Raw genomic sequence first — 15148 nt, 5'->3', positions numbered from 1 at the left:
TGAAGGATAAGTTCATGTATTCTATAGTTAAAGAACTTTCAAATAAATATAAAATAGTTGTGCACAATGCTGTACTATGCATATAAGAAGTTCTAAGTGAATGGTAATTTTTTCCATCTTTGACTAAGAAGCAGATTAGTGTTTTCTTCTTGTAATTCATACTTAGCTTTAATGTAAAGTTTGTTTTTCAGGACCTTCTAGATTGTCTGACTTATTTAGGGCAATGTATTTTAATGCTGCTTTCTCCCATAATATTGTCTCTTATTTTGCCTCTCTTTGTCAAGTGGGGGGACCTGCACTGATTTCCCAGCACACCTGCCGTGGTTGCATGTACCCCATATCAACAGAGGACTCCAACGTGAAAGAAATCCTGAAGCATGCTATTTCACACTTTAACAACCACAGTGCTCATTCTCACCTCTTTGATCTTGGAAAAGCAAAACATGCTTATAAACAGGTTTGTTCTTTTATTTTTCATTTTGCACATTGTTAAAATTTGTTAGATTTTTATGCTTAGGATTTCATCAACTGAAGCAAACTGTTGACTGAAAAAACACTGGGTTACACAACTGGAGGGAGGCTCTTCTATGTCCTCCTGTGACTAACACAGGCAGCAAACATCTTCTGCTTAGGTCAAAGTGACCAGGAAACTGCAACATGTAAAGGCTCCAAGGTGACTCAGGCTCCCTGCTTGGAGATTTGTTTGGAATGAAAGGGTGGTCAGCATTAGAAGTTCTTTCTAGAGCTGGTGAAAGAAGTCATTCTGGCCTAAAGGTTTTAAGAAAACTCTAACACCATGGGGCCTCCCTGGTGGTGCAAGGGCTTAAGACACAACACTATGAAGCTATCCGCGGCTACTGCAGCACAAGTTCAATCCCCGGCCAGGGAGGTGACCCAAATGGCACAGCAGACCTCTCCTGACTGGCTCGCTGCTCCCCTCAGCAGTGTATTTCAGTCAGTCTGCCTATTCTGTTCCCCACTCTGTCTCTGGTGAATCCTCTCACCCCCTGTACCTCTGGCCTGCACCCCAGTTCTTGTACGTATAAATAAATATTTAAAAAACAACAACAACAACAAAAAAAAGCCCGCCTCTAACACCACCTAGCTATCAAGAGACAAACATGGCTTCAGAATATTAAATTGTACCTAAAAAAAGTTGGCATTGCTTTCTGGGCACCCTCTAAATTAGTTTTTGTATTTCTGGAGGTTGGCGTGCAAGCAAATATCTATAGAACATGCTTTCATTGCCTCAGATCACTAAGCCTTGCTTGACAATTGGCTGGATCCCTTGTAGTTCAACTTTTAATCATGACGACTCAGCTTTGGCTGGCAACATTCCCTGCTTTTGCTCCGCCTTCCAACTTGCCTTCCTGAAGGATACACAAGTGGCTCAATTATGTCTATGTCCAGCTATGACAGCAGGACTGGCCCACATTAAAGCAAGAGAAATGCTATTGCCAGCTAGTCCGAGGAACTGAGGACCCAAAGGTTACTTGAGCTCCAAGTTTTCTTAATCTGCCCAGTACAGCATTGTTAATAATTCACAAAATGCAATAGAAAATGTTTTTCTGCATCCTGGCAGAGTCTTCCATAGTAACTCCAACTATATACTGCTTTTCATTTTCAGATGTATACACATGTTTATGAATGTGTGTGTGTATTGTGATAAGGGTTGTGTGAATCATAAAATGCTTAATATTTACTTAGTAACAACTTTTGTCTATCAATAATTACAATTGATACTTCTTGGGTGTTTATCATATCCCAGGCAGTATCCTAAGCCCCTCTGAAAATTGTTTCAGGTGGTAGCTGGATGGAACTTTGATGTTTCCTACTCAATTCTGCAAACAAATTGTTCCAAGGCAGACTTTCCATTATTAACTCCAGACTGCCAGATCCTTTCCAATGGCGTAAGTAAGCAACAATCTAATTATCTTCTTAGCATTTTATGTCCAGGTTTTTTGGTGTGGGAACTCTGCAGCTGTGTTAGAACTGTGTTAGAACTCTGCCACTAAAATGTTAGATGACACTCACGTTCCCTTGGGAAGGCTCACATCATTGGTCTCTATGCCCTTACCTATGTGGTCAAAGAATCTGCACATCAGCAAAAAGCACTTACAGAGATAACCAGGGACTGAGAATAGCGTGAGACAATGCGATGTCATTGTCAAGTTTGTCTTTCCCCATCTTCACACCTTCCTCCCTCCTTTCCTTCCCCACTTGCTCTGTCCCTCTGTATCTGACATGGCTAAGGCCTAACCCTCCCTGGAGTATTTGCATTTTAACAGAAGACTGTGCTTTAAGCAAAGGGTTGCTGCAAGGCTTTTAACCTGGTAATTCTACTTCTAAATTCCCTTATATGAAAAAGAGAGAGAGATCTGTACTGCAAGATGTTAATTTCAGTGTTATTAGGAAAACATTGGAAATAAATTCCTTCAACATTATGGAATGCCTAAGTATATGACAGTATATCCATACAATAGAAGACAGTCCCACCATCAAAAATTAAGTTTTATGGTTGATTAATTAATCAAAAAATTAAGTTTTGTGACATATTAAAATGGCTATAAGTAAACAAAAAACTGTATACAAAAATATATAGTCATTCAATTATAAAGTAAACTGAGCTAAATCTGAATAATTTGAAAAATAGCATTCATATTATAAAGGTATCAGTGTTTTATTGTATGTCCTCAGTTATTTACACTTTAGTTTTCATTACAATACTACTGACTCACAAATAGTTTTGTTTATAAGTCACCAAATCTATGGATATTTTCCTTCTAAATTCTTCCACCATTTGTTCTGCAGTTAATTTAGTTTTCTTTCTATTTGTCAAAGTTTTCAGAAATAGTTTTAAATTTAATGTGGAATTAATTTTGTTTGAGGGAACCAGCTGATTTTTCCCAAGAGAATACCAGATAGCTCAGTATTCTTCCCTTCCACGCACATTTTGAGATGACATTTCTCCCGTAGTGGTTTCATATGAAAGCTCTGTCCTCTATTTTTGTTCCAAGGCCATCATTTGTTCACAGCCATAGCTTCAAAGTAAATTTAAATATATGACTTATGGGTCTGGTATTTATATCTCCAAAACCAATCTTTCTTGTGACCTAATGTAAAGGTGATTTAAATTATTTTGTGCCCTACCTATAAAAGTATTATAAATTGTATATTATATGAAAGTGCCATTTAAATAAATGTTTATTATCTTATTCAACTCTTTTATAACCGTATTTTTTATCATTGGCCTTCCTTCATTAATAGCATATATAAAATTTTCCTACTGCAATTATTTTTATCCATTTAAACTCACAAAGTTTATAGTTTCTACTTTATTTTGATTCCATACTTCTGGACTGTCTCTTTTAAAAGAATAAATTAATCTTTTCACTACTTTCATGAAATTTTAGCTACCTTGAATTTTATTATTCCCAGTATTAATAGTACTCTGCTCCTTTTTTGTTTGTATTTGCTTTAAGTTTCCTTTATCCTAGTATAAGATATTATTCTTTAAGATATTCTTTTTTAATATCATAGCTTTTATTTTATTGGTTTACAAATGGTTTGCACACTTATAATTTGGGGAGTACCAGTTGACATGTCCCTAGGTGCACATGCCTCACTCACCTGCCACCAAGGCTCCAGTCCCATGTCTGACCCCCTTCCTGTCCCTCAACCCATTACTTCTCCACTCCTGCTCCAGTAGCCAGTACATTTTTCACAGAGCCTATGAATGATGTTGTGCTTCATCATTTTTTTTTCTGTATCTATATTCTGCAAGTGAATGAAACCATCTTTCACTTTCTGACTTATTACACTTTGCACAATCACCTCAAGATCCATCCATTTTGTACCAAAAGGAACTCTCACGGATCATTTCCTTTTTTTTTTCCCCATTTTTTTTATTTTAACATTTATCATTTTTTACATTTTTTTATACAATATTTGCTTCCCCCCACCCCCTCAGTGGGGAGTCCCCATAAAATTTCCTTCCCCAAGGCACCTGTGCACCTTCACCACAGTCCTCTGTGCTCCTCCCTCCCTCCCTCTCACTCCTCTCCTTCCTCCTCCCAGGCAAGATGTCTCTGGTTTATAATTGTCTGTTTTTGCTTTGTTGTGTTTTGTACTGTTATTATAATTTTTTTTACACTGATGTCTTATTTGGTTCCCCTATATTCCTGTTATAAGTGAAACCATCCTATATTTTTCTTTTTCCTTCTGGCTTATTTCACTGAGCATGATTCCTTCTAGCTCCATCCACATTGCTGCAAATGGCATGAGTTTATCTTTTTTGATTGCTGAATAATAGTCCATTGTGTATATATATAACATCTTCTTGATCCAGTCATCTATTTTTGGGCATTTGGGTTGTTTCCAGGTTTTACCTATTGTAAATAGTGCTGCAATAAACATAGGTGCTGGAGACCAGCTCCAGGTAGATGTCGTGTCAGGGATCTCAGAAAGGAGAGGACAGCTTCATTGAAATTTTCTGAAATTTTTGGAGGGCTGAGGGCAAGTGGAATGAGGTAGTAAGGAGACACTGACACTCTCTCTAGTGCAAATATCTCCTGCTGAGGGTCTCAGGGGGTCTTTATTTATACCTTAAGGCAAGCAGTGGGATTACATCAGCATAAGCATTGAAGCAGAGCAAAGACAATCAATGCATATTTTCTCATGAACATGTAGCAGACTTCCTTGGTCTCATACCAAAAGGGCATTTCTTTGGTTACCTCAAAAAACATCAGGAACAATTAGTTACCTAGGTACAGCTAATTTTCTAACATGATCAATTATATAAGACAGCACAACATTTGGCAACGATTAAGCATTCTATTGAATTTTCCTAGTTTCCTAGTGGGCGTAAAAGTTCTATTCTATACTCTATTACTAAAAATCAAATTATCTCCTCAGCACTGAATTACTTCAAAGTGGACTAAAGCAACTCATCAAATCCATGTTAGTTCTACTGAAGTCTAACTCTTAACTAGAGATTCCTAACCTCCACGGGGCCTGCAAACTATTGACCTTTTGCATATGTACTGCTGCCACAAATGAGTACTGCTGCCACAAATGAGTACCCCCTGTGTTAGGCTAAGGTTTCCAAGCACAGCTGGTTCAGGGCGGCTTGTTTCCATAGTTCTCAGGGCCAAAACATTTCTTTCCTAACTATACCTTTAGCAGTTTGTACTTTCTTTGATACTGATTCAAGTGTAAGAACAATAAATCAATTAACGTCTAGGTCCAAATTGGGTTTTCACAAGCCAATTAATAACTAACTTACTTTAGCATTAACCAAGAACAAAGAGGAGAGCATTAGCAGGCATTGCTATGGAGACTCCCTAGTTCAGATCTTGGGAAGTGCAAGAACTCCCTTCTTCTGGGAAGTACAATTTTCCCTCTTCTGGGGAGCACAAGGACTCCCCTCTTCTCTGGGATCTCCCCCAATGCCCTGACCTTGTCAAGAGACAGCATGGGTAGCGCAGCCTGCCGCACATAGGTGTACAGGTGCTCTTTTGAATCGCTGTTTTTGTGTCCTTTGGGTAGGTCCCTAGGAGTGGAATTGCCGGATCCTATGGTAGCTCCATTTTTAGTAGACTGAGGAACCTCCAGACAGCTTTCCACAATGGTTGGTCCAGTTTGCACTCCCACCAGCAATGTAGGAGAGTTCCGTTTTCACCGCATCCTCACCAACACTTGTTGTTGCTTGTTTTTTTGATATGTTCCATTCTTACTGGTGTAAGGTGGTATCTCAGTGTGGTTTTGATTTGCATTTCCCTGATTATAAGGGATGTTGAACATTTATTCATATGCCTGTTGGCCATTTGCTTTTCCTCTTTGGAGAAATGTCTTTAAGTTCTGCCCATTTCTTGACTGGATTGTTTATTTTGTTTTTGTTGAGCCATGTGAGTTCTACATATATCATTGTGATCAGTCACGTATATCATTGTGATCAGTGCAAACATTTTTTCCCAATCAGTGGGTGTCTCTCTGTTTTGGTCCTGAAACCATAAAATATATAGAAGAAAATATAGGTAAAACACTACAAGACATACATCTCAAAAACATCTTTAAAGACTCATCACCCAAAGCAGTGATGGTGAAGGCAAAGATAAACACCTGGGATTACATCAAAGTAAAAAGCTTATGCACAGCAAAAAAGACATTTTTTTAAAAAGATTTATATTTTTGTTTATTTATTTATACAAGCACTGGGTACAGTCAGAAGCGCGGAAGGGTGAGAGAATTCACCAGAGCCAGAGCAGGGAACAGAACAGGCAGACTGGCGAAGTGCAATACTGAGGGGAGCAAAGGGCACCACAGGAGAGGTCTGCACACCATGTGGGACCCTCCCCTGCTGCTGGGGATCAAACCGGCACTGCAGAGGCTGTGGGCAGCTTCGCAGCATCCCAGGGCACAACTGCTGCGCCACCGGGGAGGCCTGTCACAGATCATTTCTATGATTTGCTACAAGATATTTTTCCTAAAGTTAAACAATTGATTTTTTTTAACTTATCTGAAAGTCTTTGCCTTTCTAAATGAAAATGTTGCCATTCATTTATATGGTTATTATTTCTACATTAGATTTTCCTGACATCTTATTTCATATTTCTATGTATATGTATTGATTATTAGTTTTGATGCAATTATATAACTTTCTTATTCTTCTTGAAAACTAGACTTTTTTTTTCCATGCAAAGATTGTAAAGTTAATTTATTAGTAAATTTATTTCACTACTTGTATAAAGTTTCTTAAGAACATTTTTTAACTTATGCACTTGTGTACTTTTTTAAAACCAGGATATTGGTGAATGCTCAGATAAAGCATCCATGGACCTTTCGCAAAGAATTACTTCCCTCATACAGAAGTGTGAGACTTCTCCAGGTATGAGAGAATTCACATTGGTGCTTCAGTAGTGTGTGCTGAGCCACACCACTCTGATCATGTCACAGCAGCTGTGATATGTGCTCCCATCCTATGCCACAAAGTCTGTGTGGCAACAGAGTCTGCTGAGGACACTGTACCTCATCTCAACCCTTCTGACAATAATGAACCCCATCTCTGCCCAGCTGTGTGGCAGCAGGTGGAACTGAGAGTGCTCACTCAGGGGTCCATAAGGGATATTGTGCCACAAGGGGAACTTTCTGTCTCTGAGCCTGCTGGGCCACCTTGTTACGAGATATCCGTAAGCCCTGTGATATTCAGTTAAGTAAAGCTGACCACATTTTTAACTGCTCAGAATAAAATCCTCTCAATTAAAGTTTTTTTTCCCCTCTCTCTCCATGTTATAATCAGGAAAATGGTTGAGTTTATGATCAAGTCAGTATTTCTATACCAAGAGCTGGCTTTTATCCCACCTGCAAGATAGTTGTATGGACTCCACAGTAAGTAGCATTCCTGAAGCTGCCAGCTCACCAGGAACAAAGGACTTAAAATTTTCCCATTAGAGTGATCCCTTTAAGTTAAGAATTGCCTTTGACAATCTCCAACAAAAATATGTAAGTTATGAAAAGCACACCATTTTGGTTGAGGCATTAAGACCTTCTGATTGGCTGATTCCCTAAATACCCTGGGGTCAGAGGAGAGAAGTAAGAGGAAAAGCAGCAGGCAAAGGCCAGAAAGTCAGCCTCCACCTACTCACCCCTTGGGCAGCCACACGACCCTCTGTAAATGGATACTGGATCATGAATGAGAAAGGTGCAAGGCTAGATTGCTCCTTCTGTGTATACACTTACTTAAAACCTGATTCTTTCAGCGCTGAATTTTCCTCCCTTGACGTGTAAAGGCTGTCCCAGAGAGATCTCTGCCAACAGCCCAGAATTGAAAAAGGTTCTGAATCTTTCCATCAAAAAGCTGAACGCAGAAAATAATGAAACTTTCTATTTCAAGATTGACAATGTGAAAAAAGCCACAGCCCAGGTCTGTTAATTATGCTACAAATGAAGTTAATATTGCAGTTTGTGTGCAAATTGCTTACTAATTGTGTGAAGATCTTGATTCTGGATTGGGAAATAATAGAGCTGATTAATGAAATTTGAAAGATTTGAAGTTCACATCATAGTATTACTGCAAGCTTGGTGTGTGATCCTGAATAAGTGACTCTCCATTTTCTATCTGTAAAGTCTGCGGTGATGATCAAATAAGGGATGTGTGTTCATCACTTTTTAAACTCTCAAGTGCTATATAAATACTAGTAGCTGTTACATGATTAATCAAATTCAGGGCTAGAAAAAGGAAGACTTATTTTATGCCTTTCTAGATTCATCTCTCATTGTACCATACTTAGCACCCTGAGCTCAGTCACAACAGTGAGTTGTTATTACCCAGACTCTTCACATTTTCATATCCATGTCACTTTTCCCCAATCTCCCTGTCTGGGGTAACCTCTGGGATGTCCTCTGTCTTCCACACCTGTCAGCAGAGGATAAGGAGAGCCCTGGTCTGGGGCTCAGGACACCCAGCTCTATCAGTTATCTAACCACTCACATCCTGGATGCCCCGGGACTGTCCTTCAGGTTCACACAGCCTTAGTCGTCCCATCTGTAGCAGAAGTGGCTGGTTGAGTGGAGCCCAAGTCCCTTCCAGCTCCAGCAGCCTAATGTGATGTGGGCAGATTACTATTATAGAACCTCAAAATTGGTTTCCTTAAATACAGGCTTGAAAAAAAGTAATCAAAATAGAACCAGCTTTTAGACCAAACCAACATTATCTTTATCTTTATAATTGGAACAAAAAAATCTTACTAAAAAATTTCATGCTTCTGACTCAGGGTGTCTAGAATTCTAAAATAGGAGTTTTTAATCTTTCTCTCTCTCTTTCTCTCTCTTTCTTTCTCTCTGTCTCTGTCTCTCTCTCTCTCACACACACACACAAACTTAAATCCTGCACCAAGTGCTCAATAACTTGGTGTAGAATTGGGTAATATCAGCTAACTTTAAAAATTATAATTTCAAAATATTTTATCGAATGCCTTTTTCAAGTATGTAAGAGATGGAGGAATACCATTATTAAATGTTGAAAATATCACAGTTGTGATTTTGTTGAAATCAGAGTATTTTTAAAACACAATGAGTTTAATTTCTACAATAAATAAATTGTGTGCTTCTTTAAGGCCCTCCAAAACAGAAGAAAAGAACTTGGACCACACATATTGCTTGATGGAAAACACCATTGTATAATGATTTAAACTATCACTGGCAAAGGAAATAGTTTTCTAATATAAAAAAATTTGAGGAGAAGCAAAACTGAAAACCCAAAGAATTTTCCTAATCATGTCATTTAATTAACATAATATCCATAGTGAGACTAAGTGTTTTTCTGATTATTTTGCAAGACAAGTCATGTATAGAGAAAATGTTTAAAGTTTTTCTTCCTACTCCTTTTAGATTCCAGTACAACCTGAACCTTGAATTACCTGTGAATTTTGTAGTTGTTGAACAATGAAACTCAGAAAATTATTAACATTACATCCTGCTCTTCTTTTCCCATTGGGAAAAGAAATAGGACCAGCCAATAGTAAAATATTTCACACATGCATATAAGCCAGAGGTTTTGCTGTCAGACATTTGAATGATTTGTTATAGTTCCTAATTAGCATGTAATCAAAATGTCAGTGTTCTCTCTTTTTAGTCCTTAGAGTAGAAGCAGATGTTTGATACAATTTTATTTAAGCTGTATACCTACGTTATGCTAATTAATTTTCCAGCTGGTGGAAGGAATGATCTACAGAATAGAATTCATGGCCAGGGAAACCACATGTTCTAAGGAAAGTAATACAGAGTTCACCAGTAGTTGTGAGACCAAGGAACCAGGGGTAAGCAGTAATGCAATTGTCTACTTATTTCCTGGAAGCTTATTTGATGTTTCAAACTTGGTTAAGTATCTCATGAATTACAGTGTTTTCTCTTTTGGCCTCTATTTTCTTGATAGAAAGCTCTAATCTGTAATGCTAATGTTTACATGATACCTTGGATGAACGAAACTACAACGACTGTCAAGTGTGATCCAAACACAGAGGTATGATTCTATTTATAGTCATCTTGGGTTCATCTTGGCTCATTCGAAAAAGTCATATTTGGGGGTTTAACCTAAACTCTTAATGAAATGAATTGGGTCATTATTTTTTACAAATGGGAAGAAATCTCATGTTTCTCTGTTTACTCTCTTTTGTGGCTGGAAATGAGAACAGCAGTCCTCTTAATATTTCCCACACATTGCCAGTGTCCAGGGCGAGATAGATTCTCTCCTCGTACAGTGCAGACCCTGCTGTGGGGTGCTAACATAGCTGCACATCTTCCTGTGGTGCCTGAGGTGAGGCACAGGACTCCACTGCCCTCTGTTTGTAATTAAGCAGCTTGGGAGAATTGCAGATCTCAGCCCCCATACTGCATCTTCTGAGTCAAAACCTGCATTTGACACCATCCCCAGGGGATCATACCTATACTCAAGTATAAAAAGCATTATTTTTCATCACTTTTTATTATTTTTAATAGAATTCTGTGAGGTGAGTAGTATTTCCCCATTCTTAAGACACTAAAAATTAGAAAGATCTGAGCTCCTACAGTAAATAATGACATTACCAAGTGCATCTTCAGTCCTAGGCTCTGGCCTGAGGATTTCAAATACATTTTCCTCCTGAAAACTCTACAAGAAAGATGCTGTTATTGTTAATGTGCAATTGGAAAAAGTGAAGTTAGTGGTGCTTGGATTCAAATCCAGATCAAACCAGGCTCCACCCTGGTTGCCACGATGCCCACGACTACAGGGTCCAACTTGTTTGACTCCAAAGACTGTGCTCTTTACACCACTGAACCCTGCCTTAAACACCACACAGGTAGTAACAGTATAAGGATAAATAATCCACAAATCCATATCTTCAATACAAATTGCCTCTTTTTACTTTTTGCTGATTTAGGTTTTTTGCTCTGTGTAGGTTATACATAGTCTAACATCAGCAATATAGTTCAAAGACTGCATGGTAAGCTTGTGGACGTGTTTTGAAGTGTTCATGCCAACAAAGTACTTGTGGATATGTGATACCTATATATTCAACTCATGAAGTCAGTTAGGGCCTTTCAGGATGAAAGCAGTAATTTTGGCAATAGAAATTGTATCAATTAATAATGTGTTGCAGATTTATATAATAAGAGGCTTGGAAGTTACCCTGATATTATATATTTTTTTCCAGATGAAATAAAGACTCCCCAGCTTGCTTTAGTATATTATTAAAAACAGTAATTAATGTCTACAAATTAAAGTTAATCAGAAGAGGAAAAGATATTATTCATCCCATACTGTCCAGAATAAAAATACAGTATTTAAAATCGGCAAAGACATGCACCCTGTAACTGAGTTAGCCTTGCCTGGTCTTTGTCCCTTCTTTCTTCATTGACAGTGTGGTTTTCAGAGTAACGCATTCATCTTAATATTTCTGTTTAGATTAAGTTGATGAAAAGGCCTCCAGGTTTTTCACCTTTTCGATTGCTGGTGATGATGGATGAAAGAAAAGAAACAACTGTAAGTTCACCCCACACTTCCATGAAACCTGTACAAGATGAAGATCAGTATTCAGGAAAAAAGCCAAGAACACACTCGTGGGCATGGCAGGGCCCATAAAGAACAAATAAAACATGGCCTTGGTCATGGCCATAAACATGAGCATGACCAAGGCAATGGGCACATAAGGGATCATGGCTTTGGTGTTGAACATCAAAGGGGTCATGGCCAAACCCATGGGCATAAACATGAACATGGTCATGGCCATGGAAAACACAAAAATAAAAACAAAAGCAATGGAAAGCACAAAGGAAGGAAAACAGAGCATTTGGCAACCTCTTCTGAAGACAGCACTACACCCTCTACACAGACACAAGACAGAAGGGCCAACGCCCACACCTTCCCTAGCCCAGCCAGGGGTAGCAGTCACCTTTGCTGACTTTCAGGACTCAGATCTCTTTGCAGCATTGATGCCTAATCCATCACCAGCTCCCACGGAGAGTGATGATGATTGGCTCCCTAACATCCAGGTACAACCTGATAGCTTTTCCTTTAGCCTGATATCTGATTTCCAGAAACACTTCTCCCAAATGTCCTGGGTGCCCCTGGAAGCCAGTTAATGGAATGATCCAGCTGTGGAAATGAAAGAATTTCATGATTTTGATCTCTCTGATGCACTCTATAATTAATGCTGCCATGGGTATTTCTTTTGCACTTTATCACCTTCTTCCTCCATTGTCCCAATATCCTGATATGATGCACCAAACCCATAAAATTTCAAACAGCCTAGTGATATTTACAATGGTGACACTTGATCTCTATAGACAACGCAAAACTGAAAGCTAAGTCCTTTCTGAGTCTGCCTCACACATTTTCCTACTGTCACAGAAAATGGACAAATGAATATGCCTTATGGTCTGTTTTCTTTTCTGATAACAAACCTATACCTTAAAAGGAACGTCACTGATTTTGACAATCTAAATAAACTGGCATCTAGTCCCTGAACACATGAGAAAATAAAAGAAGTCAAGAGACTGAATGGTGAACTTACTGGGTAAATAATAATAATCTCCAAAAGTCAAAGAAGAACAATTGAAAGAGAGACTGGTCAGAGGGAGGAAAATGGGAAGTCAATGAATTGCCATCTGTTTTTAAAATGACCTATATTATTTTTATTTATTTTATTATATTTTTACATCATTGTTCATTTTTAAACAATATTCCCCCCCACCCCCTCATGTGTAGTCCCCATAGAATTTCCTTCACCAATGCAGTCATTCACCATCACCATATCCCCAGTGCTCCTCCCTCCCTCTGACCCCTCTCCCTTCTCCACCCTTGCAGGATGTCTCTGATTTATAATTGTCTGTTTTTTTGTTGTGTTTTGTACTGTTATTATTTTTTTACACTGGTGTCTTATTTGGTTCCCCTAAATTCCTATATCTGAAACCATCCAATATTTTTCTTTTTCCTTGTGACTTATTTCACTGAGCATAATTCCTTCTAACTACATCCATGTTGCTGTGAATGGCATCAGTTTATCTTTTTTGAATGCTGAGTAATATTCCATTGTGTGTATATACCACATCTTCTTGATCCACTCATCTATTTTTGGGCATTTGGGTTCTTTCCACATTGTACCTATTATAAATAGTGCTGCAATAAACATAGGGGTACTGGTATTCTTTTGAATCAATGTTTTTGTGTCCTTTGGGTAGATCCCTAGGAGTGGAATTGCTGGGTCCTATGGTAGCTCCTAAAATGGGCTATTTTATACCATATAATTACTCCCACTTGACAAAGCTAATATTATAATCCTCTTTCTCAGTAAGAGTGTTTCTCATAAGTCAACAGTTTCTGTTTATTCATTAACTATTCTTTGCAACAGACTCAGAGTTTTCTGTTTTTGCTGAGGCTAGAATGAGTAATCCTTCGTTTTCAACAGATCTGAGTTTAATGAAAAATATGAAAACAGAGGAAGAAATATAGAGGCAGATTTGCTAAGAAATTCCCCTTTTTTAATAATCAGTAAAGGAATATCACAAGATGTGATACAAATTGTTCCGGGACAAAATGAAGAAACAAAATGAGGAAATGCCTCCATGACCTTACTTTATAATCACATCATCTTTTTGCTACTAAAATTCCATTGCCTTATCATGAGAAGGAGACGTACAGTTTATAACCTGTACTGTGATGTTGCCTGGAGAAACAAGAGAGGGCTTTCGACGCTACATTCACCTGTGCGTGTGTGCACCACTGCCATCACTTTATTGCATGCTTCTGAGCCTGAGTTTAAAATCTTTTCAAATATTATCTGTGTTTGTAAATAAAGAACCAGTTTTTATTGGTTCTTAAAGTCTCACCTTGTCAACTACGTTTTTCTTTCATTGAATGCTAACATCAGATTAACAGAGTTCTGCTATATTTACAGGGGCTCCAAAAGTCCTGCGAGTACCAGGTCCATCCTCGGGAGGCAGGGCCTGGAGCAGCTCCTAAGAATGAGGTAGCGCCCCCACAGCAGGCACAGTAGCCCCACCAGCCCCTCTCAGCAGCCCCGAGTGCACAGACAAGAAGATGAGATGGAGTTTAAAGAGAGAAGAATGTCATTTCATCACTCTGTTGCTGAACCAAATAAACTTCTGTGTTGATAGTCTCAGTCCTGATTAATTCACAGTGGTTTCCTTCAACCACACCTCCTGCAACAGTCAGGCGATGGAGTGCCATGGCTGGCGCTACCGGGACTCAGAGCTTGCTTCTGAAGCACCCTTGCTGACCAAGGCAAGAATCCCATAGATATTGTATTTTTCCCATGGCAAAGGTAGGAGAACACATCTAGGTATCATTCACATGCAAAATACATAAAATAATTTGTTATGTATTGGGTAGTAGGCATAGAGTTGGCTTATAATTAACTTTTTATTCATGTATTATAGCATAATATGAGACCCATTGCTTTTAACTTCATTTTAAGGAAGTCTTAACTCTTCAAATGGAAGCTATACTGTTATAAGCAATCATTTTATCATTATTGTAGATTTATTAATCTTTTTTACCTGGCCATTTTGTAACTATTAGGGTGGTATCAATTTGCCTATCACTACTTTTTCATTATAAAATTAAGGGGAATAGCAGGTTACTCAACGGATATTAAATTTTCGTTATTCTCATGCAAAATATTTTGATTTTATATTAGACAACAATAAACATACAGCTGAAACATTTATTAAAATGTACTTTCCAGAGGCAGGGATGGATGATACATAATGATTAAGGGAACAATACATAAGGAAACATAATACTCTTCAATTTATACACATCAAATAAGGAACATAATATATCAGGTAATTACTATCAAACATGAATACAGACACCGGGAAAAACACATTAGTGGCTGGAGACTTCACTTTTCCCAATGGAAGACTCAGCCACACGGTAAATAAGGACACAATAACCTTAAACAAAGACTTACACTGCATAGGAAGGGCAGGGTGGGCGGCACAGGACACCAGATCAGACAGCAATGGAGGCAGCAGCACCGGAGGTGGTACCAGGAGGTCAGGAGCTGTTAACAGCCCTCAGAGGTGACCTGGACACAGAGCGCTGGTCACTCTCAACAATAGGTCACCACTGGTCACTAGGAGGCAGCAG

At 38.5% G+C, this 15148-nt stretch overlaps 1 protein-coding gene across 1 annotated transcript; it reads left to right on the top strand.

The window, feature by feature from the left end:
- Window positions 1-223: 223 nt before the first annotated feature.
- On the top strand, window positions 224-14115 carry LOC119258080 (kininogen-2-like). The gene is made up of 8 exons (XM_037526587.2): window positions 224-457; window positions 1803-1910; window positions 6802-6886; window positions 7758-7921; window positions 9708-9815; window positions 9932-10018; window positions 11441-11518; window positions 13932-14115. Exons 1-8 carry the CDS (start codon window positions 224-226, stop codon window positions 14028-14030), a joined length of 963 nt encoding a protein of 320 aa, XP_037382484.1. The 3' UTR covers window positions 14031-14115.
- Window positions 14116-15148: the final 1033 nt, after the last annotated feature.

The sequence above is a fragment of the Talpa occidentalis genome, unplaced genomic scaffold (assembly GCF_014898055.3).
Source record: "Talpa occidentalis isolate TD23 unplaced genomic scaffold, MPIMG_talOcc4v2.1 talOcc4.4, whole genome shotgun sequence".
Lineage (NCBI taxonomy): Eukaryota > Metazoa > Chordata > Mammalia > Eulipotyphla > Talpidae > Talpa > Talpa occidentalis.
This window is presented reverse-complemented; position numbering and strand designations above follow the sequence as displayed.

Coding starts and splice junctions, on each gene's coding strand:
- LOC119258080 (XM_037526587.2), top strand. CDS start 224: ATGTATTTTAATGCTGCTTTCTCCCATAATATTGTCTCTTATTTTGCC. Junction 1,911..6,801: donor GCCAGATCCTTTCCAATGGC/GTAAGTAAGCAA, acceptor TTTTAAAACCAG/GATATTGGTGAATGCTCAGA. Junction 7,922..9,707: donor TGAAAAAAGCCACAGCCCAG/GTCTGTTAATTA, acceptor TTAATTTTCCAG/CTGGTGGAAGGAATGATCTA.